Consider the following 25014-nt stretch of genomic DNA (forward strand, 5'->3'; position numbering starts at 1 on the left):
TCTGTTCAGTCCAGCTTTTTGGTTTGGTAGTTGCAATAATACAGCACAGAGCGACAAAAGTTATATGATTTTTATTTTTACAGCATTTCTGCTAAAGCATTTTTTTATTTAGTTTTATGCATTTGTTTAATTACGCCTTCTGATTTAAGCTGGTCTTCACCGAGAAAGAGGTCATGTTTGGTCACCTTTTTGTTCTTCATAACACAATCCAGGTGCAGCGGTCACTATCTGCCAACACCTGCAGCGATGAACCTAACGATGAAAAGTAGATTTGAATTAGGTGTTTGCAAACGACTCAACTCAAAAATACATTATTTAAATCTGCGGATCCCAACCCTGGTCCCTGAGGAACACCATCCTACATGTTTTAGTTGTTTCCCTGCTCCACACACCTGATTCAGTGGCTACCTCATCAAGTTCTGCAGAAGTCTGTTAATCACTCATTCATTCAAATCCAGTGTGTCAAAGCAGGGAAATAACTAGAACATGTAGGATGGTGTTCCTCAGGGACCAAGGTTGGGAACCGCAGATTTCAAGGGTGGGAAACTTCAAACTGTCTGACTACATTTGTCGTCGACCTCTTTGTACGCTCACCTTTGTGCAGAGCTTCGTTGGTCATGCGATTGATGTGGCGGGAGCTGCTCTCGGGAATCAACCACTTCATCACCGTGTTCACGCAGGACTTTCTGTAAGAGCTCCACACGCTCCCACTGACAGCGAGACAGGAATCAGCACATCTGTTCACAGCTTAATGAGTCACACACGTGTGTGAGATCCCTGCTCACCTGGTCTGACCCTTGACCTCTGTCAGGTCACCTACACCCACAGTACAACACACTCCTGTGTTAAGGTCCCAGCTGACCTGCAGATTAGAATGGTACGTGTTTGGCCTGAAAAAGGAAAAACAATTTTAAAAAGGCAATAAATAAAAAAAAACAAAGCTGCGTCAGCAAATGTTTTTGTAAGACTGAAAGTTTTGAGTAATTGAGTTAGCTTAAAAAGGTTAAATAAATGAAGGAATAAACGGGGAACAAGTACCTGCAGTGCTCTTCATCTGAGACAGAAAACGCCAGCAGCAGCAAACCGATGTTGATCATCACGGTGTTTGTCTCTGGACACACCTGATGTACAAACAATAAATCACTGCCAGGTGAAGAACATAAACATCTTTACTGCCTTTCTGTAAATATGTTTCAGCAGGATGTCCAGCAGGGCAGGACTCAATCATCAACAGCTAAAGGTCAGTTTTGTTATGTTTAAAAAATATGACAGAATATTAAAACATTCACAAGGTTTCTCTACACATTTGTTTTAAAACACCAGATTTTCACATTTGAGCACAACTGAACATTTGAATTGTTTTACTACGGTTATGTTGACAAATATATGCCAGAAAGAGTTTTTCTGGGAATTCTACCAACAAATCAACTACACCAAGCCAAAGTAGTTTTTTTATTCAAGCTACGAGCCCCGAGCGTTCTACTGTTACTGTACAATAGAACTAAATAATAATTATTATTCATCTTTAAACACAGTTTTACTCATTTTCGCATCATTCAGACAATAAAACTCTAAGGACACTGAGCTTTTGACTCGTGTGAAAATAATTAATAGTCAGTTGTAATGAAGAATGATTAAAGGAAGTGTGTGTGGTGTGTGTGTGTGCATTTACCTCTAGTATCACAACATCATAATCACTGAAGGAACAAAACTGTGGAGCCCAGGCAGCGTCGCTCCTGATGACCTCGTTGATAAGATACTCAAAATCCAGAGTCAGCTGTTCTATACACACACTCTGCAAGAGAAAGAGCGATAAACCTGATGGCTGGGACACAAAACACCTCAACAGTCTCTGAGGACACTTCTGTCACCATTAGTTTTGGTGATCTGTGCTGGCAACGAGTCAAAATGAAAAATGTTTCAATATTGAGTTATTTTTAACGACCATCTTAGAAGCTTCAAAATGATAAGTTTGTTGAAACTGACAGCTTTATTGGTCCAATCCTGTTCTTCGAGGGCCACAATCTTGTTTCAATGCTCCAACACGCCTGATTCAGTGGCTGAATCTCTTCAGGTTCTGCAGAAACCCATTTTTCACCCCCTGGTTTGATTCAGGTGTGTTGAAGCAGAGAAACATGTAAAACATGCAGGATAGTGGCACCCAGTGGATCAGGACTGGACGGACACCTGGACAGACGGACACCAGGACGGACGGACACCCGGACGGACGGAACCCACCCACCCACCCATCCATCCATCATCTTGACCCGCTTCTTCCTTTTTGGATCACGGGGTCACTGGTGCCCATGTCCAGCAGTCACTGCAAGAGGCAGGGGACACCAAGGACAGGTCTCCAGTCCATCACAGGGACACATAGAGACAAATGAGACAAACAACCATTCACTCTCTCACTCACACCTAGGGACAATTTAGAGTTACCAATCAGCCTAACATGCATGTTTTTGGTCTGTGGGAGGAAATCCCACTACCTGGAGAAAACCCACATGCACAGAGAGAACATGCAAACTCCACCCAGAAAGGCCCCCCAGCCGGGATTTGAACTGGCGACCTTCTCGCTGAGAGGCAACAGATCTACCAACTACCACCGTGCTGTGACTGGACACCCCAGTCTAGAATTGTGTCATTAGGAATTTAAGCCCTATATCTAATAATAAGGGGGTAGGGGTGTCCTCAAGCTTCATAATGATGCCAAACATTATATGAAGGGATTTCCCAGCAGAGAAAAATAGTCCCATTTCAAAGGAAACTAGAGGATTAGATATAAAACAGATTATTTCTGAAGACGTGCTTTCTTTGATTTACAAGCAGATTATATGCTTTGTTAGTTAAGGTATCATTTGTTCCAATTATGACAAACATTTTCTATAATTTTGCACTGCAGCCTGTGCTCATTCACTCATTTTGTCATCACGGGTCACATTTCCCATTAAAAACTGTGATATACACCATTTAACCAGATGAGAATGAGAAATAACTTAACAAGGCTGCTGCTGTAGATGAGGGTTGTTGCTCTTTATAGAAGAAATAAAGAAAGTGCTATGTGTTGTCATCATTGTATATTTCTATACAATGATGAAATTAGTTCTCTGCATTTAACCCATCACACGTGAGACACACGCAGGTGGAGCAGCGGGCAGCTACGCAAGCGCCCCGAGAGAAGGACAGAATTTTATTTGCCTTAAGAAAATGGTTAGAGTTCCTCTACTTTGTATATTTCAGAAATTACACATTTTCCCAGACTCTTTTTGCTTTCAGTCAATGTTGGGCCATTTTTAATGTCTTAACATTTACAATAAATTAACTGTAAATATTTCTTATTAATAAACTCCATAAAACAATGAAAACCTACAAACTGAAAAAAGAAAAAGTTAATTATTTTCTTAATAATTAGTTTGTGGTCTTATCAGTAGTATTTAATTCAACATGTTGCCCATTCTGTAAAATCGTGTTCTCGTTTAAAGTAAAACAGATAATTTGAAATGTTCTTGTGAACTGGGATTACTTGGGACAAGTTGCATGTGAAACAACAAATGATCTGCACATATATTTATATTCACATTCACACACAGCTGTCCTGCTAAGTGTTGTTGTCAGAAACTCAAAAACTAAGATAGTGTCAGGTAAAATGTTATTTTTAAGCAGTGATGTGGCAGACGGACCGCAGGGGGATGTCCAGCTTTATTACAAAATGTATATGAACATCTGATTGTTTGACAATTACTGGTAGATATTTTAACAAAAATCTAAATTAGGGAATATAATTTGGAAACATGCTATTCTATTCACAATATTATTTTATTCGTATGTATCTACACCAGGAAAATACTAAAATCACATTTAGGACATTTGATATATTTTCTTAATTTGTGTTGATGTGACTGATGAGTGTATGGTAAATATCAAGGTGCAAGTTTTCCCAGCAGAATGTTGCGTACAAATAAAACAAGCAGTGCTGTTCACTGTACCTGTCAGCAGTCTTGGTGTTATGGATGATTGTGTACATCGTAAAATCAAAGTAAACATTTACCTGTCCGTTATGTGGTTCAGTAACCAGCTGCAGGTTCCTTCCTTTCAGATCTGTGACAGTGAAAGGGAGCTGGGCTTTATCATCTTCATAACCTAAGAAGAAAAAAATACATAAATAAACACAAACAGCTTTCATGGGGTCAAATCTAAGGTTATGGTCTCGTCTGTCCACCCGTAAGGTTTTAAATGTATCTTCAACTCTCTGACCTCCAGCGCCTCCTGAATTCTGCTCTGCTGCCCCTGGCTGTTGTAGGCGGTAGTGCAGGCGTGAGTAGTTCACATATCCAGGTTCGTTGGGACCAACATCATGGCAAGACAACTGAATCGAAGTTGATGGAAGTGATATTGGAGAAGAGGCAGGAGAGATGACTTGTTCAGAAGAAAATCGTGGAGCACCAAAGCATCTATTCGATGCTGTTGACGTTTGTGGTGAACTAGTCTGTCCGTCCTCTGTACTAGTCTCTTTATGATCCTCCACTTCTCTTGAAGTCTCTACATTTACTTTATCGCCTGGTTTATGTGCGGCCCCTTTTACATCACCGCCGGCTGTTCTCTCCACATGTCCCTCCCCGTTTTTCCCTCCACCTCCTTGAGCTCGCCTGAAAAGGTCGGCGGCAAACTCCCGAGCTCGCATGGCTGCTTGTGAATGATTCGGCGATGAGGGAATCGGAGGGGGCCTGGAAGGAACTTGGCGATTCTCTGGAGATCCCTGAGGTAGTGAGGAAGGAACCAGGGAAGTTGAGGAAAAAGATGCTGAGGCTTGAGTTGACTGGGCTGCTCCCTTGGTGTAAAGAATCTGTGAAGACTGACCTTGATTTCCTGCCAAGAACACGTGCAAAGAGTTTATATAGTAATGATGACGATACAAGGAGACAAAAGCATAAGCATGATAAGACAATGACATTTTCAGTTTGGTTTGAATGTTACCTTGCTGACAGATTAGGAGGACATTTTCAACCTTCCTTTAGAAATCATTTTTAAGTGGTTAAATATTTCAGATAAACATCACTGCCATTGAAGAATATAGAAGTCCCTCGCTACTTCGTCTTTCATGGACTCGCTCTTTCGCTGTGTTTCCAACGTAAGATTGTACATGACACGTGAATGTCATCTGTAATATTACTCACGTGATCGAGATGGTACGGGATAATAAGTTTAAAAAAATAAATAAAAATGGACAAGTGCTGTCATTTTGTAGTTTTCTTTCAATAAGCCTACATTGTAACTCCAGTCAAAAGAACTACATTACCCAGAAGCCAACAGTGCTTCCAACTGTTGCTTTCTGCTGAAATGGGGGTATTGCTTTGCAGCGCAAATGTATGCTATATATGAAGCTCACAGAACTGGCAGAAAAGTCACAAATAATCCAGAAGTTTCCTGAAGCTCAATTATCCACGCACACATCAACCTGGACGGGGCGGTGGGCTTCATCGCTGCAGGGTAGGTCTGCTGAATCAGGGCTGAGCCCGACCAGAACCGAGCTGCTGTTCTGCAGCTGGTGAGTAAAATTTTGCAGAACTGTACAATACATGTACGCATGTTGTTAAAATTACGTAGGTTCAAGAGTTTAAAACATTGCAAGAGTGTGGGATGGGTTTATAAAGCCTTAAAATATATATAAATACTAAATATAGTGTTCCTACTTCACGGTTTTTCACTTATCACGGTGGTGTGTGGAACGTAACCCCCGCGATCATCGAGGGACTACTGTACATTCTTTTCTACTGCTGAAAACACATTTCAGTTTCAACTTTGTTCAGTCAGTGACAGAAAAATAGCAATGAGGCGTGCACCAGGTCAGAGAAAAACCATAAGGGCTGATCTGTTGCTTCTAATGTTCTTTTTAAACAAACAAACAAAAAAAAAATACATGCACATAAAATCAAAATAAACTAATTTTTAACTTCATGAATGGTTGTTTTGTCAGATGATAGGGTGGGATAATAAAGCAAGACTACTCGACTGCTTTCCAGTGAGTTTTCTGCTTGTTTTGCTGCGTGAATAAGATATTGAGAATTGAACTCATCCGATTTACAGATATGTGATAACAGATTATTTAGATCAAATGTTGTGCCTGATCTTTCACCAACCCATCTCCTGACTGTCCACCTCCATGGTCACCTATAGCAACATTTCTGAGTACACGCAGTCTTTATAAATCAGCCTAAGATGATTAGGCTCCGGTGGGTGACCCGTAAACAACTGTGCTTGTCGAGGGGTAAAGTTCGGATAAAAAAAGCCGGTTTAGGTTAGTTAGGAATTCGAGGAGATTGGTCAGTTTGTTTGATATGTCACACAACTGGTCTGTTTTTAAATGCTTCAGTAAAACTGCACAAACTGGCTTTTAATGTTTGCCATAATGGTGGAGCTCAGAGAGCCTCGTACTTTCTGAGGTTGCACTCATGAAAAGTTGGAGAACCAATGTGTTGGTGTGTTACCGGGGCAAAGTGAGATGGCACAGGCCACCAGAGAGTAGCTGGTGTTCAACAGGATGACCTGGTCCTTCTTCAGCTGAAAAGCTGGCTGAAAAGTGGGGAATGGGTACACCACCTGGTACCTGCTGTTGAGCACATAGCCATGCTCAAGACACTCTCCACTTCCTGAGGAGACAAAAATACGAGCTTGGCGAAAAGAAAGAGGCAACGTGACAAAGTGACCCTGCATGTCCGTTTACCTGTACGAATTGTTGTGACCGAGGGATTTGGACTGCAGTAAGAGCAAGGTTTTGGTGGAGGCATGGACGCTATGGTGATGTAGATGTCTCTGTTGTTCTCATCGCTCATCATTAAGTTCATGAACACAGAACTTGGACTGCGTGTACTAGGAGAAAAAATACATTTACCTACTATACACTGAAGTGAACATTTTCTAAGTGAAAGTAGTTTTGCATGTTTGAGTTAGGTCTTACTTGAAGCCAAAAATAACTATTTTAGAGTGGTCATTTGGCCATTCGCACACAGTGAGGTACAAATCACTGTATATTTCCTCCCCTGCAAATAACTGCACATGATGAACCTAAAGACAAGACAAGATACCCATCAAACACCTGTACAACAAAAATACATACAAGATCATTAAATCTCAGAATAAAATACACTTCTGTGTTTACCTGTTTGAGTCTACTATGCAGATTAAACTCCCACCAATAAAGATGATAGGTATAGAAAGAAAAATCATCATCTTCTCCACAATCGCTAGTGTAAGACAGAACGTAGCGGCCACATTTTGTGAAGCCTAGAAATATGTGTCTGGAAGCAAAGAAACAGAAAGTACTGCTGTAATGGGCAATGTTGCACAAGTTAGATCATCCTCGTAAATCAAAATCACAATGTACAGCATGAGACCATTTTAATTTGTGAATGTAAACATGATCTCTTATGGTTAGTTTCCAAAAATAACCCCTGGCAAAAAAATATTGAATCACCATCTTGAAGGATGTTATTGTAAATTTTTATTTTTGCATATTATATATATAAAGATAAATCAGTCTTGCCACAAAATTATTATTTAAAATTCCAACATTCTGGCATTAAAGAATAATTAAAAAAATATTTAATAAATTATTTTTATCAAATGGATGAAAAAAGGGTATCATTCAATTACAAATACATGGAATGGTTATTACTTTGTTGCACCGCTATCTTGAATTGTCCGAGGCATGGACAGTCTATGATTGCTTTTCTGTAGCCCACAGTCCTCTTGCTCTTTTCTGTTTAGCTGTTAAATATGCCGTTTGTTTGGTTTTTCAGAATCAGCTTTATTGTCATTGCACCGAAGCACAATGAAATTACATTTCAGAACAGCCTGTCCAAGTAAAACACAAACAGACATGGGGAGACGGAGGTGTCTGAAGCTGCGGCCACAAGGGAGGCGCTGCCCTTTTCATTTAGTCCACAGACGTCCATTTCCTGTACATAAATCTCTCTTACAGTTTGGTCACAGACTCACTAGTTTCCGTCCTCTTGTTTCTCATGGTTTTATTGTGCATTTTCTGTCAGACATTTTTGCTTCGAGTTTTCTATCTTGACGCTTTGAGGTGTTCCTCGGTCGACCATTTGATCTGTATTTGGTCCAAATTTTAGCCACAGCTGACAGGGAACAAACATATTTTGCAACATTCCTTGATGATTTACCTTCTTGAAGAAAGTTCATAATCAGCTCCTTTGTTTCAACCGATATCTCTCATGTCATCCACTTTGTACATCGGCTCTCCTAAGTGTAGCACATTTTAACTGGACTAATAAAACAGATTTAGAATTAGTGATTCCATATTTTTTGTCAGGGGGTTGTCCATTCTTGATGGACAGTCCCATCAGATTGATCCCAAGGTTATGACTGAAATGTAATTAGATCCTTAATTTAATCACATCAAACCCATCCAATGAAAGCATACAAACCCTGCTCTCAGGAACTCCGCACTGACGATGTTCTTTAATGGGACACACACCCGAGGTGGAAGCTTCCGAAACAGACGCTGGGAATACTGTCCTGACAGCTGCACGACAGACACCAGGAAGAAGACAACATAAATATTGTGCTTTTCCAGTGGCAATCCTAAATCGGGGCCAAATACATCATTATTACTAGTGTCTGGAAACAGTACATGTACTCCAGTTGTGTGTAACTAAGTGGTTGGCTCGTGTGCAGCAAACTACTCCTGAGCTACAGCAAAAGCCAACTGTGCATTGTTTAAGCACGACTAAATATTTCACTACGCTGTCATCGTTCAGTTTAAATAAAACGTGTGAGGAACAAAACTTCAGCTTTAACTGTTCACGTAGCTAATTAGCCACCTGCAGCCGTTGGGTGTTACAGTACTAATAAGCCGATGAGCTAGTTAGCAGCTAGCTAATGGCTAGCCCCGAAAACAAGGAGTTCGTACCTAAAGCTAATAAAACTAGTTCAGGGACTGCGTTTCAAGTTTACATTTTGTAGGTTTATACTCGCCTTCCCGCGTGCTATAAGTTTCACAACATGGTCCTTATGCTTTTTGAGAGTTTTCTGTTTATCGTCCTTTTCAGATTTCGAGCTGGGCGCCATCTCCCTCTGTGCCGTTGTGCCCCGTTTAAGCCGGACACGTTCTGATTGGTTCTCGGACTGTACAGCGCTGCACTCATTGGCTGGTAGAGACGTCAATCAAAACCAAAACAAAAGGCAGGGCTCAACACTACATGCCAGGCAGGAGGCATTTCAGCACAATTAGTTAATGTGAAAGCAGCCAGGCCAAAGAAGCTGGTATAATATGAATGTTTTTATTGAAGTATTTAAAAACAAATTGTAAAAAAAAAAAAAAAAAAAACATTAAAAAAAATAAACGAAACCTAAAGCAAGCGAACAAAGAACAAACAACAAAAACAGGGCAGCCAATCACACAGATGCATAAATCTACACACAACCAACCTACATATACTGTAGTAGGATAATTAGTGCCTAATTACAGCCACCGTGTACACATTTTTCTGCTTAGTAGCATAAACTGTATACAAACACATAAGACCTCCCTTGAGAAAAAAAAAAAGACAAATAATGAAATTAAGAACTGACAGAGCAGTGATAAATCCACCTGCAGTTAAACAGTGAAAAAGAAAAAGTACCAGGAAAACGTGTTTGCGATCATCTTTCATACAACCATAGTTTTTGATTAAATTCAAAATACTGCAAGACATTTATTTTTGCCCTTTCTGAAAGCTGAAGGGAAATACTGAATGAGTCAGTATTAAGAAGCTGTTCTTGTAGCTTGCAAACAAATTTGCTCATTTACATTTTATTTAGAAAGGACAAAATAAAATCTTAAAAACAATTAGATGAATTATATGGTGTGAATGGATGGAGTAAAGGGGAAACAGAAAATTTACAAGGGGAGGTATTAGTGCTTTGTTCCCCTTCTCTTTCTCTTCAATTCTGACTTTAAAAACAAATAAACCAGCAGTTTTAAAGAAACATATCTCGGTGGATGAGCAAATTATAGTCTTGCCTTGTTAAAGCCAAGGGGGGGGGGGGAGAAAAAAAAACAACATCCTGAGATCCTTTACATCCGTCCAACAGGTCATTGTGTTTACTGGGGCTGGAAAGAAACACCACAGACAAAATGTGATTAGTTCTTTAGTTCTCATTTCATATGAATAAAATATACTGATAATTTGTTTTATTTATTTATTGTTTTAAACTACTTTCAACAAAAAAAACACGAGTGTGAAAATGTCAAATGTACTTTTCCAAGTGCAAATCAAACGTAAAAAAAAAAAAAAGAAAAAAAAAAATCACATCCAACTGGGGTTGTAATGGGCCAGAATATTTCTGGTAAATTTCCAGAAACTCTCCATGGGAAGTTAAGCTGGGGGATTTTGGACATATTCACAAATTGAAACCTCCTTTCAATCGATCTAAAACACGTCTGCGACGCTAAAAGACCTCAGAGCTTAATTTTTTATTTCCTTTCTAATGTCATCATCATTTTATTTGAACACGTTCATAAACAGGATATATAGTAGTCCCTCGCTACTTCGCGGTTCGTTTTTCGCGGTCTCGCTCTATCACGGTTTTTCAAAATAAGATTGGACATGACACACAATTGGCTGATTGATGGATGAGCCGCATGATTGGCATAAAATTTTTATTTAAGATAAAGTATTTTAAATTATTTAGCACTTGTGTGCAGCCTACATCAGCAGGAGAAGCTTCCTCCTGCAGCGCGTCATATCTCTGCTCTGCAGCAGAGAAGTGGGCGTGGCCAAGAGCGCTGGGCAGGTGGCAGGGAGCTGAAATCAGGACATTCTGTGCTCTTTTAAAGCGTTTAGACTTTAGAAACATTGTTTAGAATATTGCTAGAGTGTGGGAAGGGTTTAAAACGCCACACATACATACATACATACATACATACATACATATATATATATATATATGTACTAAAATAAACTACTACTTGTACTACTATTCCTACTTTGCAGTTTTTCACTTATTGCGTGGCTTCAGGGTACGGATCCCCCGCGATAAACGAGAGACTACTAACTCAAATAAATGTGAGTCTGCTGTAGGGGATGTGGATCAACACAAATATTGACATTATAGATACCACCATTATGCAGTTTACAGCTTGAAACCGAATATTTTCAGACGCAGAGTAGAAGTCCGGCTACTTCGTCTTATTTATTTTCAATTTTTTAGATTGCATTGTCCTGGCTGACTGAGAATCTACAGCAACATATGACACTGATGTTGGTGTTGGGTTGTATCGATAGTAGCGTGATGGGATGGATACTTGAGTTTCTTTCTCTCTTCTACTCTCATCCAGTCACTTCTGTTCAAGAAGTGCAATTCTGCATTCAAGTAGAAAGAAAGCAGCAAGATCGAATGTAAACACTGGACAAAACAAGCATGGCAGCAGTAGTCGCCCAGAAGTGCGTCAGACACGCATGCCAACGCGTGGTGTCCATATTTACTTCTGTAAACACAGCGTGCTGCGTGTGACATGTCTTCTGTTGCACATGCAAGTCACTTCAGGGCCGTGAACTGTTCACACTGAAGTCTGATGACGGTCTCATTTAAATTATAATGTGAACGGCCACACAAAAGTTGGAATGGAGCAGTACGCCCAGTGTGAACACAGCCATAGATATATTAAAGTATACTTGTGTGAAATTCAGTTGTTTTCGTTAAGAAGATCAACATGTTTTCTCTAACTATATTTAAAATCTCTGTTAAGGGCCAACTCTCAATATTTTTAATTCCAGGCTCCAACTTGGACGACAAGGTGGCTCAGTTGCCTCTCAGCGAGAAGGTTGCCGGAATGAATCCCGGCCGAGGACCTTTTTGGGTCGCGTTTGTTCTCTTTGTGCATGCGTGGGGTTTCTCCCAGACCAAAAACACGCATGTTAGGCTGATTGGTAACTCTAAATTGTCCCTAGGTGTGAGAGAGAGAGAGAGAGTGGATGGTTGTTTGTCTTGTTTGTCTCTATGTGTCCCTGTGATGGACTGGAGCCTCTTGCACAGTGACTGCAGGATATGGGCACCAGTGAACCCCACAAGGATAATGGGTGGATGTTTCCAACTTTGAAAATTCCTGTAAACGTGTACCCTTACATCCATCTAAGTCCAGTTGTTTCTTTGCAAACAGTGATTCTCCAAGAATTTATGTCAAATCAACCATCTGAAATAAAATACCTTTTCGTACTAGTAGTCAAAATCTTACTTTACACAAAGTCTGTAAAAACAATAAATAAATAAAATTCTAAATTCGGACATCTTAGTGGCTACCAGGTTCGTTATGGTACCTGTTGTCCCGGCTGTGGAGCGGCTGCTTGCCCAGGAGCCTGGCCTGCCTGTCCATAGTAGGCGGCCTGCTGTCTGTAATACTCAGCCCAGGCTGCACTGTAGTCCTGCTGCCCGCCAGCAGCAGCTCCACCTGCTGCAGCTGCTGAGGGTGCTGCTGCTGCTGTGCCTGGAGCAGCCGCTTGCCCCCCCGCTGGCTGAGCTAAAACAAACAAAAAAAACAACAAAAATAAATAAAATACAGATGTAACCAGTGTACTACAATGAAAAGAATTAAAAGTGGCATATAAAATTGCTACTAGATATATCATCCAATGGTTGAGGGTCATTTAACGTTTATAATTAATAATAAATATACTATACTTCATATCAGGAAAAAAAAACCCTGAACATACTGAAACCTGAGCCCACTGCGATACACCTCAAGCTGGGATGTTAAATACAGTAAACGGTAAAATTCAGAGGCTATCAAACACTTTTTTTTTTCATTCAACCTTTATTTAGACGGATAAATCCCATTGAGCCTCGAGGACTCATTTATAAGAGAGACCTGAGTTCAACAAAGAAAGATGAAAAAAGTGGACAAAAGGAACAACAATAAACAATTATAAAGTCACAGATTTTTTTTTTTTTTTAACAAATAGGATGGCAAAAAAAAAAAGTAACAAAAAACAGCTAGATTCTAAGGCGAATGTCAAAATTTCATTTGTGTGAGTGTTCAGAGCCAGCTTACTCATGCCCATCTTCTTATAATATTCCTCCCAGGCCTTTGAATAGTCAGGCTGACCCCCACACTGCTGCGCTGCTTGGCCCTGGTCCGGTGCTGCTGCAGCAGGAGCACCTGGAGCCTGACCTGCCATGGCGCCCCCTGGCTGTTGGCCATAGTACTGAGCGTAGTATGCAGCCCACGCTGCGTTCGGGTCTCCTGCAGCCTTATCTGAAGCGAGGAGAGTGAAGCACAGGGGTTACAGTAAATAAGTGTTGAAATGAAAAGGGGGAAAAATAAGAAAGTGAGCATCCAAATATGAAACTCACTGGGGTCATGTGGATTTGGAGTTTGCCACTGTTGGTAAGCATTTCCCCAGCTCTGGGGAGCATATTGGGGACCACCAGGTGGTGCCCCGCTGCAATAAGGAACAAGATCATTTCAGTTTAAGGCCCAAGTCAATTTACATTAAATAAAAACTTAAGATTGCTGCTCTTCTTATTCATTAGTACTTACTGTGGACCTCCACCGGGTGGTCCTGCATTATAAGGGTTAGGATTATAGGGACCCATTGGACCTCCAGGACCTCCTGGACCTCCAGGACCTCCTGGACCAGGGCCACCACCCAAAGGACACAAAGGAGCCTGAAAATAAATCAGAGGAAAAATAATTTGGACCACCTGGAAGCCATTTTAAGCTGGTACCGCTTCTCTTCACCATGTCACTTGAACGCACCTCAATTTTCTCTTCTATGAGCTGTTTTGCGTGGTCTATTTGTTGTGGGGCCCCCCTGATGATGAACAGCTTGAAGTTCGGGTCACCGTTAGGCGGCGGCTGACGAGATATCTCAACAAACGCTCCGGTTTGTTGGTTGATAGCCTTGACGTTCTCTCCTCCTCGGCCAATGACGAGTCCACATTTGTGTGCAGGGATGGAGAAGGTCATCTCTCCTCCCGGAGGGCCCCAGTTGCCCTGGCCTCCACCCCGCCCTCGGCCTCCAGGTGGCATTCCTCCACCTGGGGGTCCCTGTAAAAGAAAAAGGCGTACTCCCAAAGGTTAATTCATTTCTCCTTGAACAATATAAAACAGTAGAAATGACATTTAGCTGTTGACTCTCACTTACGCCTTGCCCGCCATCATCTCGGGTACGGATGCTCTGCAGCAGTTCAGTGATGATGGAAGCAGCATGCTGACACTGGTCTGGGGGGCCCATAATATGGGCAATCTTTTCAGGACTCGTGCCGTCATCTGTGACGCATTACAAAAATAACATAATTATTAATGACAGGCTACAACAAATGAAAACAAAACATCAAGACTCTGTTGCACCAGTCTGTATGAAGTTTACCTGGTTTAAACTGTATCTTCACTCCAGCATCACTCTGGATCTTTTTGATCATCTCTCCATTACGACCAATCACGACTCCCACAGACTGCCGGGGCACAGCTACCTGTAAAATTATAAAGGATCTGGTGACTTCTCAACCATTGTCAAGTCCACAAGAGTTCTGAAAACTTTCAGCTGTAACTGCGCTGCTCACATTAAAATAAATAAGTTAAAAACTACGTAACTTACCTCGATGCCGCCACGTCCTCCCATCCTTGACCCGTATTCGTTCTTTTCTCCAAAGCCGGGACGATCCCTTTCTCGTAGGATTTCATTAACCATCTCCATTGCTTGCTACAAAAATAGCACAAACGAGATATAAAAAAAAGAAAGAAGCTTCAGGATATTCCAAACTTCACATCCAATTACTCTGCAATCAAACAGTACCTGCACTTTGAAGGGGTCCCCCATGATGCGTAGGGGTTTATCGATGTTAGGCGGCTGTGATGGATCTTGAATAAGCATCATTTTAACCCCAGCTTGCTCCTAGGAATTTCCAAGAGAAGCAAGAAGAAGAATAAGTAAAAACACAGCAAGCTAACCTCAGATCAAACATGTTACAATGTTCGTTGGTCAAGCCAGGGTCTAAGCTCAATTTTCTTTTTAATGTTCAAATAACACAACGCAAACAAAACCTCACCTGTAGCTGTTTGATTGTTTCTCCTCCCTTGCCAATAATGAGACCACACTTGCTCGCAGGAATGATGAGTTCTTGCATAGAACTCGACTGAATGTGGCTCGACTCACGAGACCTAGACACTATGTCATCTATAAGTGCTCTGGCTCTCCTGGAAGCAAATTCAAATGACAAAAAAGTGCAACAGTTGAGGGGAACAAAGAACAACGGGCATGGACTTAATATGCAAAACGCTTCATATGATATTGATTTGTAACAGCCAGTGCATTGGTCTTTTTGTACATACAATTAGGGATGCACAATATTGGATTTTTGGCTGATATCAGATATGTTAAAACACATTTGGCCGATAACCGATACCAATACTGATATTTTCCCCTAGACCTACTTACAGAGACTACATACTTTCTCTGCTGTGGAATTAAAATACATTATTCTGCATGATCTTTGTCAGTTTGTCCTGCTACCAAACGCAGATGACACAAAGGGGGCTGAAAATGATGTAACACTTCAACTTGGATTATGTTTAATGTAAAATTTATTCATGACATTTACTCTCTCTAACACAATGACAACACTTGAACAGTGTAAATTTGCACATTTTCACAAATATAAACTGTTCACAAGTAAAAGCACATAAGTAGCAGTGCATTAATAGATATACATGACAGTTTCTTAAATTAAAAATTAACTTAAAACAGAAGCCTTTTATATCGGTGAGTTATTTTGACGGAATGGACGATGTCCGATATTTAATTCTATCGCTAATATCGACCGATACTGATACAATGCCGATAAAATCGTGCATCCCTACATACAATATCCAAAAATATTAGTGCTGAAGTTTAAAACGGGCACTATTTTGGAAATGTGTTGTTTTAGATGTTATCCTAGTCTTAAAATAGTCATCAGTTGTAGGGATGCAACAATAATGACACCAAGAAATTTGTTTTCATGAGCTCTTTCAATTTTCACTCCATCGTTGGAGTCAGCCTCCCCACCAACACAGACATCTACACCTCCAGATGCAGGAAGAGAGCCACCTGCATCATGAAGGACCCCACTCACCCAGCACACACACTTTTTGCCCTGCTCCCCTCAGGAAGGAGGTTAAGGAGCATTAAGTTTAGAAGCACTAGACTGAGGAACAGCTTCTACCCTGAGGCTGTTAGACTCATGAATCTCGAACCAGAATAATCACTGTGAAAAATCACATGTTGCTGCTGATCTGTTTCATGTTGCTGCTGATCTGTTTCATGTTGATGTGTGCTCATCTGCTCACACAGACTCATGTTCGTGCTGCTGTTCGATGTAATGTTCTTATGCTATTAATGCTTAGTGTATTTTTAGTTAATGTTTTTCTTAGTTCATATCTTAGAATTTATTACCGTTTTTCTTTACATTTTATTGTTGGATGTAACTGGGACCCCGTGTAAATAATTTCGCTCCACCACATGAACCACACGTGGTGGAATGACAATAAAGAATCTCCGACTCTGATCTATTTGTATTTGAATTTCTGTATGTGATTGACAGTTCCCAAATAACCTGATTTTTGTTTTGTTTAGGTTCAAGGACAGCTTATTTTCATCAAACCACATTTTAAGTCTATTCAATTCATTAGTTACATCCTTTAACAGTTGTTTCAAGTCATCTCCAACACAAAAAATATTTGTATCATCAGCAAATAGTATATTTCAGGTACAATATATAGATCATTATTAAATTAATTAACAGTTTGGGACCCATTTCTTTAAAACTAACACAATGAACTTTTGCTAACCAAGTGGCGCCTGTACTGATTTACATCGCTTGTATGACAGAAATTGATGATAAAGGTGATGTTCAAAAATGTGACGATCGCAAAAACCCAACTCAGCACCTGGTGTCATGACCCAGACCAGCTAAGTAACATGTGACCATGCCCCTCATGCAATTACCAGAAGTGTAGGACAAATCTGAACACCTGTGCCACCATAACAGTTAAACAACACAACATTCACTTTTGGCTCTTGCATCCAGTTTAGAATCGAAATTTACAACACGTGAAACTGAGAGAAAACGTGAATTTGTGAGAAAAATAAAAGTTAAATAGACACACCTTTGCATTTGTCTTTTAGTGTCAATAGCTATAGTTTGATTCCAAGAAGTAAAACTGCAGAACAATGTGAGTTCACCATAGAGAGTGACTCAAACAGGCTGCGCGCGCTCCCGCAGCTGTACCTCAATGCAGGCGAAGTGTGTACACAAGTCGGACTTGTCTGTATGCTAATTACGTTAGTCCCAACGTATTTACATTTAATACAAAGTTAAATTTTAGATACAAAAAAGACCCCAAGAGATTGGAGCGCGATGTGGGAGATCACGGGAAGAGGACATTTGGCATCTTCTCCATCGCACAGAACTGATCACATGCAAACATGTATTTATTAATTTAATATATGCCATGATCTTTATGGCAGGGCGAGTTGCCCTCCTTGGATAATGGTAGGGGGTACACTGCAATTATAACATGCCGCTTTGGTTTCTTAACGTAAAAGTAATGGGCTGGAAAAACATTTAAAAGACAAATACATTTACACTATATTTGAACAGTAACATCAGGATTAACTTACTTTACGGCATCTGCTGATCCTGTCAGAGAAATATTCCTTTCAGGAAGACCAACACCATCTGTGAATTATCAAGAGATTGTTAAACACACAAAAGCAACTAGAACAATGTAACGCAACACTGAATTTAAATAGAAGTGTTCAGGAGACAACTCACCGTGAGCGATTTGGACTTTGCATCCAGAATCATGTTGTATTTTGTTTATTTGTTCACCTCCTTTGCCAATGACTTCAGAAACAATAGCAACAGTTTGAAATTGAACACACACAACACACAGAAAAGATCTGGATGGTTTAAGAGAGGCGAGTGTATGTACTCACTGAGACCAATCATGGAATCAGGCACTGCAAACTCCTCTGTGACTGTAGAAGACCTGACACTGCAAACACATAAAACGCATCATTCAAAACGACCCTTTTCAATAACCACATAGACCACAGTGCTCATGTAAAAGGAAGCATAAAAATAACCTCTTACCTTTGTTGGGACAAAGCAGCTAGCTGAGCTCCAATAGCTGAAAGAAAAGAAAAATGGTGATAAGATTAAAAATAAGCAGTTCGGTGTCTGTCGCTGTAGAAACGAGTGTAACTTACACATTGCTGAATCCATGTCACTCTGTGGCGCTAACTTCTTAGCATCAGGTTCATCTAAAAACAGAATAAAATGTATTAAATAAAAAAAGACATAATATATACGACGTGCTTTTTGTCTTGATGTGTTAAATTATTATTTTTATATATAAATGTTTCTGTTCAGTGCCCTGAGGTGACTTCTGTTGTGACTTGGCGCTGTATAAATACACTGAAGTGATTTCTAACCTCCTCCTTCAAGGGATCGTTTTTGCGCTGTGAATGGATAATTCTCTGCTCCTTTGTTGTTCGTCACCGGCGGCGCACCTTCTCCAATTTTAGCTGCTATCTGGAAAACAGCAAACAATTGTTAAAACCAGGCTTCAGTAATCAGTTTTTTTTTTTGTTTTTTTTTAAAGAGCAGGAACTTACTATAAAAAAATAAATAAATCACATTTTAGTTACAGCTTGAGAGTTAAAAAGTCTAATGCTAATCTGAAGACAAATCTTGCCTAAACAGTCTTGACTTCATATATTCACTCTGACCTCCAAATCTGCATGCACAGATGTTCCTAAAGTGACAACAGAAAGCGCATACTGGTACATCGGAACACTGATCGTTTGCAATTTTGTGCTGGTGAAGATTCTCAGTCATCCAGGACATGATCAATTCAAAAAACGTTCAATACAAAAACAACTGGACTTTATTTGTAACAGAAGACGTTCCGCTCCTCATCCGAGGAGCTTTCTCAATTCAAAGAGCAGAGAGTGAGGGGTTCAAGTTATAAGGCTGAGATAAGATGCACACAAACAAGTGACAAATCCCACCTCACACTTTAACAGTAGGGGTTTCTTAAGGTCTTTTTAATCTAGATCACAGATGAGGCCCCTCTGTTCCCATCAGGTGTGAAAACCGGCTGGGAATCAGTCTTAAAGTTGCATTATAGGTTTTTGAAAGTGGAAATCTGAGGCCTCCTCCTCTGTTAAGAGACATTTTTTCTCTTTTAACATAAATTGCTTCCTTCACGCCCCCCCTCTCAAACCATCTGCGTTCTCGGTCCAAAATGTGCACATTTTGGTCCTCAAAAGAGTGTCCCTTATCCGTGAGGAGAACAGCTGAGTCTTGTCCATACCGAGGAGTATTTTTGTAGTGAACATTTTTGAATTTGCCATTTTGTCACCTATTTGTAGTCCTGTCAAGCACTGCCATCATTTAAATTTTGCAATCTGTGCATAATACAATAAATAAATCTTCACAGTTTCACAAAAAGAAGCCTGACTTCTTTGTATGATTTAGCTGGTTTTGATCGACTGTTTTCTGTGCTTAGAAATCTTTAACCGTTTATTTTACACCGCTATTTTAAAACAAAACTTTACTTTAGTCTTTAACACTTGTTAGGATTTGTTTATTCACATAAGAGTGAACCGCAAATCATTTGGTTATAAAAACACACAACCACAAGGAATAAACCACTTTTGTGTATACCCATAAACACAATAAAACACATTTACCCAGTACTTTTTACTATTAGAACTGTTGGTTTAAGAGCTTATTAAGAAGCGGTAAGTTTAAAATTATATTTAAAAAAAAAAAAAACATTTTATTCCTGATTAATTAGTTGCATCTGGGATGAAAAAAAAAAAAAAGGTCCAACTTGACAATTTTAGGTTATGAACCAAAATCTTGGCACACAATGTCCAGAATGACGCTTGATTTGTTTCATAAAAAAACATCCCTTTCAGATATTTTGGGTCATTTTCAAAACGCCCACTACTCATTGTTTGCTCTGAACTAGTTTCCTAAGATTTGTTTTTAGACTTTAGACTATTATTTTGAATTTCTTATCAGTTATTGCATGCATTTAGCCATTTTGTGTATCTTATTTACGATTTAAATGCATTTTCTTTATGTGTATACTGTACTTTTAATTTGTCCCAGGAACTGCAAATAAAGATCAGCCAAATCTGGTGCAAACATATTATTCCTGACAAATAATGTCATTTACACACACGCATCGTTTGACAGAAACGTGAACCCAACGACGATTACGATATATGACAAGTTTACGGCAAATCTAGTCCATCTAGACTGGATGGTTGACCATTTTAAAAAATACATTTAGAGTTTTCAGTGGTTCAACACATATATAAGCAATAATTTAGCGAACTCGAAGTAATACACGAGTGAGATTGGTTTCCCAGACTCCGTTATAGGCTTACAAAAGGAGAAACCGTTAACTGCATTAGCTTGTTTACACCTACGTAACAAAATAATACAGATAATATCAATGTAAACTAGAACTATATTAACTCGTTTACTCCACAAAAATATCGAAATCATCAATCAACATGAGGGGCTCCGCTGAACGCCAAAGCTATTAGCTAAGCTGTTAGCATGCTAAATGAAGCTAACGGCTAACTAGCTTCCGCCGCTTGTAGCCGAAGACCGGACTTACCTGCCTGGCTCGCTGTAACGCATCGGCAAAAGCGTCTTTTTTCGCCTCACCGCTAACACCGTTAGATGAAAGACCACCGTAATCAGACATGCTGCTCTTAGCAGGGCAAGAGAACACACTTTTGAGGGTGGGGGGGGGAGCAGACTGGGTAAGGCTTTGTCCCGGGTCAGGCTGCGCAGAAACGGGAAGGTTAACCAGAGCGGACTGGGGACAAGAATGTGAGCAGCACGCCGGCAAACTTCCCTGCTCAAACTGACCAATCAGAGCGCTTCTTCCTCCCGGGGTTTTCTTCTTCGTGTATCTTTTAATCAGTAAGAGTTACTGTTGCAACTCTGACTGTTGCCGCCTACTGGCTGGTGTTCTATGGACAATACAAAAATACCTTCTCTAGCACGAATTATGAAAACATTAGCTTTCCCATAAATTTAATAACAGCTGAAATATTGCAGAAAGGCAGGTGCTGTGTCACATCAAATTAGCTTATACACGATAATCATCATTTTCTCTGAATAAAATCGGTATTAGTAAACTTTGTTATATCAATACATGCAGGTAAATTGATATAAAACATCAACAAAGAGCATCTGTAAAAACAGATGGTTTTCAAACGATATTCCTGAGGTAAATAGCATGTCTGACATTCTATCTTGGTTAGAATTTTTTTTTGCTGCACTTATAAAATGTAGCTAGCAGGTGTATAAAGGTGAATGCACCAAATTAAAGTTTTTTTTCTATTTCAGTGAATCTGTGTGCTTCTACATCATACCACACATAAAGTGTAATATATAGTATATGAGCCACTTCCAAACCATGTTTTTACTATAAAAAAATTGTGTATTATCTTGATGTGTGCAAGTTTAAAACAGTTCTGTATAGGAAAAGTCTTGCTACACAAGTATGTAATAAAAAATATTTAGTTTTTATTAAAATGTGTCCTATTTCAACAGAATGATCAACTTAAATATAAACAATACTATTACTAAAGATGGCATCTAAATAAAAATACACATATATTTAATTTAAAAAAATGTAAACATTTATTTTAACTTCAAGGTTACTTTTAGTTACATATTTTCATATTTTACCTCCAGCTGCTATTTAAAAAAAAACAATAATTTTAGCTTATGGCTAACGATTCCTAAATTTAGATTTATCTTCTGTTTTTAATATTAAAATAATTTAGCAAATTTTAGTTTAAGCTACTGCTTTGTCAATTTTAGCTATAGTTAACGTTTTCCCTATTTAAGCTTTTAGCTATGGTTTTGCACATTTTAGCTTTAGCTACCGTTTTAATTTTAGCTATGGTTCTGCTTATTTTAGCTTTTAATTACAGTTTTGTTGATTTTAGCTTTCAGCATAATTTATTTTAATATTAGCTGCAGTTTAGCAAATTTTAGCTTTATTAGCTTTTAGAAATGGTTTCATGAACTTGAGTTTAAGGTACTGTTTTGCTGATTTTAGCTTCTGTTCTGCTTGTACATTAACATGTTTCAGCTTTCTACCAAGTTTTATCAGTCAGGACTCAAATTTCACCTGAATTGTTACATAAAATGCTAATATTTCTGGTTGAAGATTACTCATAAGGCACATTTGAAACAAAGAAAAGTTCTGAATACGATAAGAAAAAACAGGACTGAGCAAAAAAAGAAAACAAAACAGGGTACCATGATAGATTTGTTATCTTTAATTGGTTGGCATGTTATCAGAAATATACATATATTTGTTTATACTTTTAATTTTGCAACAATAATTCATCATTTAAACCCTCAGTTCAAATGAAGAAAAGCAGCACTATGCATGCATTTATTTACAAATTAAATGCTCGTCACAAATAAATAAATATTGTTTTATAACAAAATAATTATTTAACATAACTTTTATAAAATTATTGCATGTCAGTAAACCCTTGGGTGCTTTTCCAAGGATGTGAAAAAACGAGTTATTTAAGTTCTTTGTGCAGTATTCTTGAATTTGGCAGCTTTCCATCTGTAAAACCTTAAGTCATATGTGCGTTATTCAGCAGCAACACTTCCAGCAGGACAACAGTTAAACAGCCGTCTTCACCCATTTTTAAAAATAATCTTCTATGAGATGATTTCAGCTGCTTTTGTTTGGCTGTTGTTGAATTTTAAGACAACTCCTGAGTTTGTTGTGCAGCACGCTCAGCTTCTCTCTCGCTCACAGCTTCTCTACAAACCACCTGGAGAGGAAAATGAAGCCGAAGGAATGTAAGTTGAGTTCCTGGTTTTACTTGTTGCTTGGCGAGTTCACGCAAGTCCAAACCACTGCAGCAGCAACATGCTCGCTGGGCGACATGCATCGAAATGCAATAAAAAACTCAAGACACCTGCAGCGTCCAGCACAGATGGAGGCAGAGCAAATACTGTCTACCGCCAACACAGAAATTTAAATAAGTCAGTCATTTTGACCAATATTGAGATAAAATTTGGTGTGGTAGTAGCTGAGAGTCAGTCCCAACACAAACTTCAAGCACCAACTGATCACGCAACATCTTTGTTCAAAACTTTGGCATGCAAGCAGGAGGCGATACGTATTCCATTAATGTAAACTCGGATATACAGCATATGCATTTTAATGTCACCCTGAAACATCCCAGAATAATTCAGTCTCTTCATGCACTCGCAGCAGATGTGCACGTGCTCACAGGTAGAAGTCACTGCAAAGCATTTCTCTTTTCTCTGCCCCTCCCTCCTCCCCTCCTACCCTCGATGTCCACTCCCAGCATTATCCTCATGTATTCGTACACCACGTAAGACACGCTGACGGCCGGGACGATTTTCAGCAGGTTGGGGGAAATTCCTCTGTAAAGGCCAGTGACGCCCTCCTGGGTCACGATGTTGTGCAGCAACGACAGCATGGAGAGTTTTGGGGCTCCTTTCAGAGACGCTGGTCAAAGAAAAGAAGAAAAAAAAAAACTGGTTAACTTTTGGACTTTATCTGATTCAGCATGGCCACCAACGCAAAATGATCTTGACAAACACAACAAGCGTTACACTGATGTCCTCTGATCATTTGAATAGTGAATGTTTGTAGTTTCTATATGACTAGATTCAAACAGGGAATGCAAGAAAACATTTATGTTTTTGGTGCAAGATATTTTAGTGGGTATGAGTTAAACTGTGTATAAGAACAGGGGTAGTTTTTTTTTCTTTCTCCTTGTCCTGAGCAGCACAGAGCAAATGAAGCAATTTTATCTGCTACCAGGCACAATGGCAGAGTCAGGGGGTGGCCAGTGGTGGTCTTGGCCACCATAGATTAAACTTTGGCCACCCCAGCAGTCACACCAATCATTTGAGGAAACTAAACTTTTAAGTAATATAAAAACTAGAAAGAATAGTTTCCTCAAATGAGGGGGATGGCCGGTAGAGTTGCAATTGGGCCCAAAAAATTCGATCCGACCCGGCCCCAGCCCATAGCCATCACTTCTGAACCCCACCCGACCCGATAAATTAACAGTAATTACAGGTCCAAACCCGAAAAAAAAAAACAATACATTTTTAATTAAGCTTTGACTGCTTATATAGTTATTAACAGTTGGCGGACGCACACGGCTGAGTAAAAGGGGCAGAAGATTGGAGATAACGGGGTGTTTGTCCTTTCATGGCCATCCAAGTGCACAATAATAATAATGTATTGTCATCATTGTATGTGCCCATACAATGGCAAAATTGGCTCTCTGCATTTAACCCATTCACCCCCAAGTGGAGCAGTAGGCAGCAACTGAATGCACCAGGGGAGCAGTTGGGGATAGGGTGTGCTGCTCAGAGACACCACGAGTTGTGCAATGACTGGGGATCGAACCTGGGACTTTTGGGTCCCGAGTTGGTTGCCCTGCCTCTACCCTAAAAACACTGCTTCTGCCTGCATTCTGCATTATTCAGACACAAACCCTGCTCTGACATGTCTGCTTGGGATCTCACCTGTTTGGGTCATCGGCCACGTGCATCCGCTGAGTACAGCGGCTGAATGAACATCCATTTGGGCAATATATCACTTCCTGGCAGTATAGTCCCATCTGAAGCTTAACTGAACTTTATTTTACCTCTTTCAAGGCCAGTCAGCTCGCGGTGAAATGGCCGCATGCGGCTGGCGATCGTATGGCAAGTCGTGTTGCCATATAATTGGATCCCGGCTGCTACGCTGATGTAATCAAAAGCCCAGTACCGACCCGGCTCGCCCATCCAGCACATTATTATGGCCCAACCCGGCCCAAATTTGGGTCGGGCTTGGCCGGGCTTCAGGATAGAAATGACAGCTCTAATGGCCGGTATACACACGCACACACACACACACACACACACACACACAAT

The 25014-nt window shown here is 39.9% G+C and overlaps 3 protein-coding genes across 3 annotated transcripts in view; all 3 read right to left on the reverse strand.

The window, feature by feature from the left end:
* Positions 1-139: 139 nt before the first annotated feature.
* On the reverse strand, positions 140-9181 carry dcaf15 (DDB1 and CUL4 associated factor 15). Its single transcript, XM_037690205.1, has 13 exons — positions 8995-9181; positions 8445-8542; positions 7157-7295; positions 6956-7062; positions 6722-6867; positions 6486-6647; positions 4255-4866; positions 4049-4140; positions 1673-1795; positions 1039-1121; positions 786-890; positions 595-710; positions 140-252 (listed from the first exon to the last, which is right to left on the reverse strand). Exons 1-13 carry the CDS (start codon positions 9085-9087, stop codon positions 197-199), a joined length of 1932 nt encoding a protein of 643 aa, XP_037546133.1. The 5' UTR covers positions 9088-9181; the 3' UTR covers positions 140-196.
* A 231-nt stretch (positions 9182-9412) lies between these two features.
* Positions 9413-20897, reverse strand: LOC119422806 (KH-type splicing regulatory protein). The gene is made up of 18 exons (XM_037690206.1): positions 20684-20897; positions 18477-18576; positions 18252-18305; positions 18136-18172; positions 17979-18037; positions 17815-17886; positions 17661-17718; positions 15049-15196; positions 14796-14894; positions 14598-14702; positions 14370-14472; positions 14145-14269; positions 13757-14047; positions 13538-13665; positions 13351-13439; positions 13049-13252; positions 12318-12517; positions 9413-10111 (listed from the first exon to the last, which is right to left on the reverse strand). Exons 1-18 carry the CDS (start codon positions 20771-20773, stop codon positions 10103-10105), a joined length of 1971 nt encoding a protein of 656 aa, XP_037546134.1. The 5' UTR covers positions 20774-20897; the 3' UTR covers positions 9413-10102.
* A 2421-nt stretch (positions 20898-23318) lies between these two features.
* Positions 23319-25014, reverse strand: part of slc25a23a (solute carrier family 25 member 23a) — a 12199-nt gene continuing 10503 nt past the window's right edge. The window contains exon 11 of the mRNA XM_037690207.1: positions 23319-23590. Coding sequence (XP_037546135.1) covers positions 23358-23590 — 233 coding nt within the window. The 3' untranslated portion in view covers positions 23319-23357. The remainder of the gene's footprint in view (positions 23591-25014) is intronic.

The sequence above is a fragment of the Nematolebias whitei genome, chromosome 16, assembly GCF_014905685.2.
Source record: "Nematolebias whitei isolate Nwh7 chromosome 16, NemWhi1, whole genome shotgun sequence".
Classification (NCBI taxonomy): Eukaryota; Metazoa; Chordata; class Actinopteri; order Cyprinodontiformes; family Rivulidae; genus Nematolebias; species Nematolebias whitei.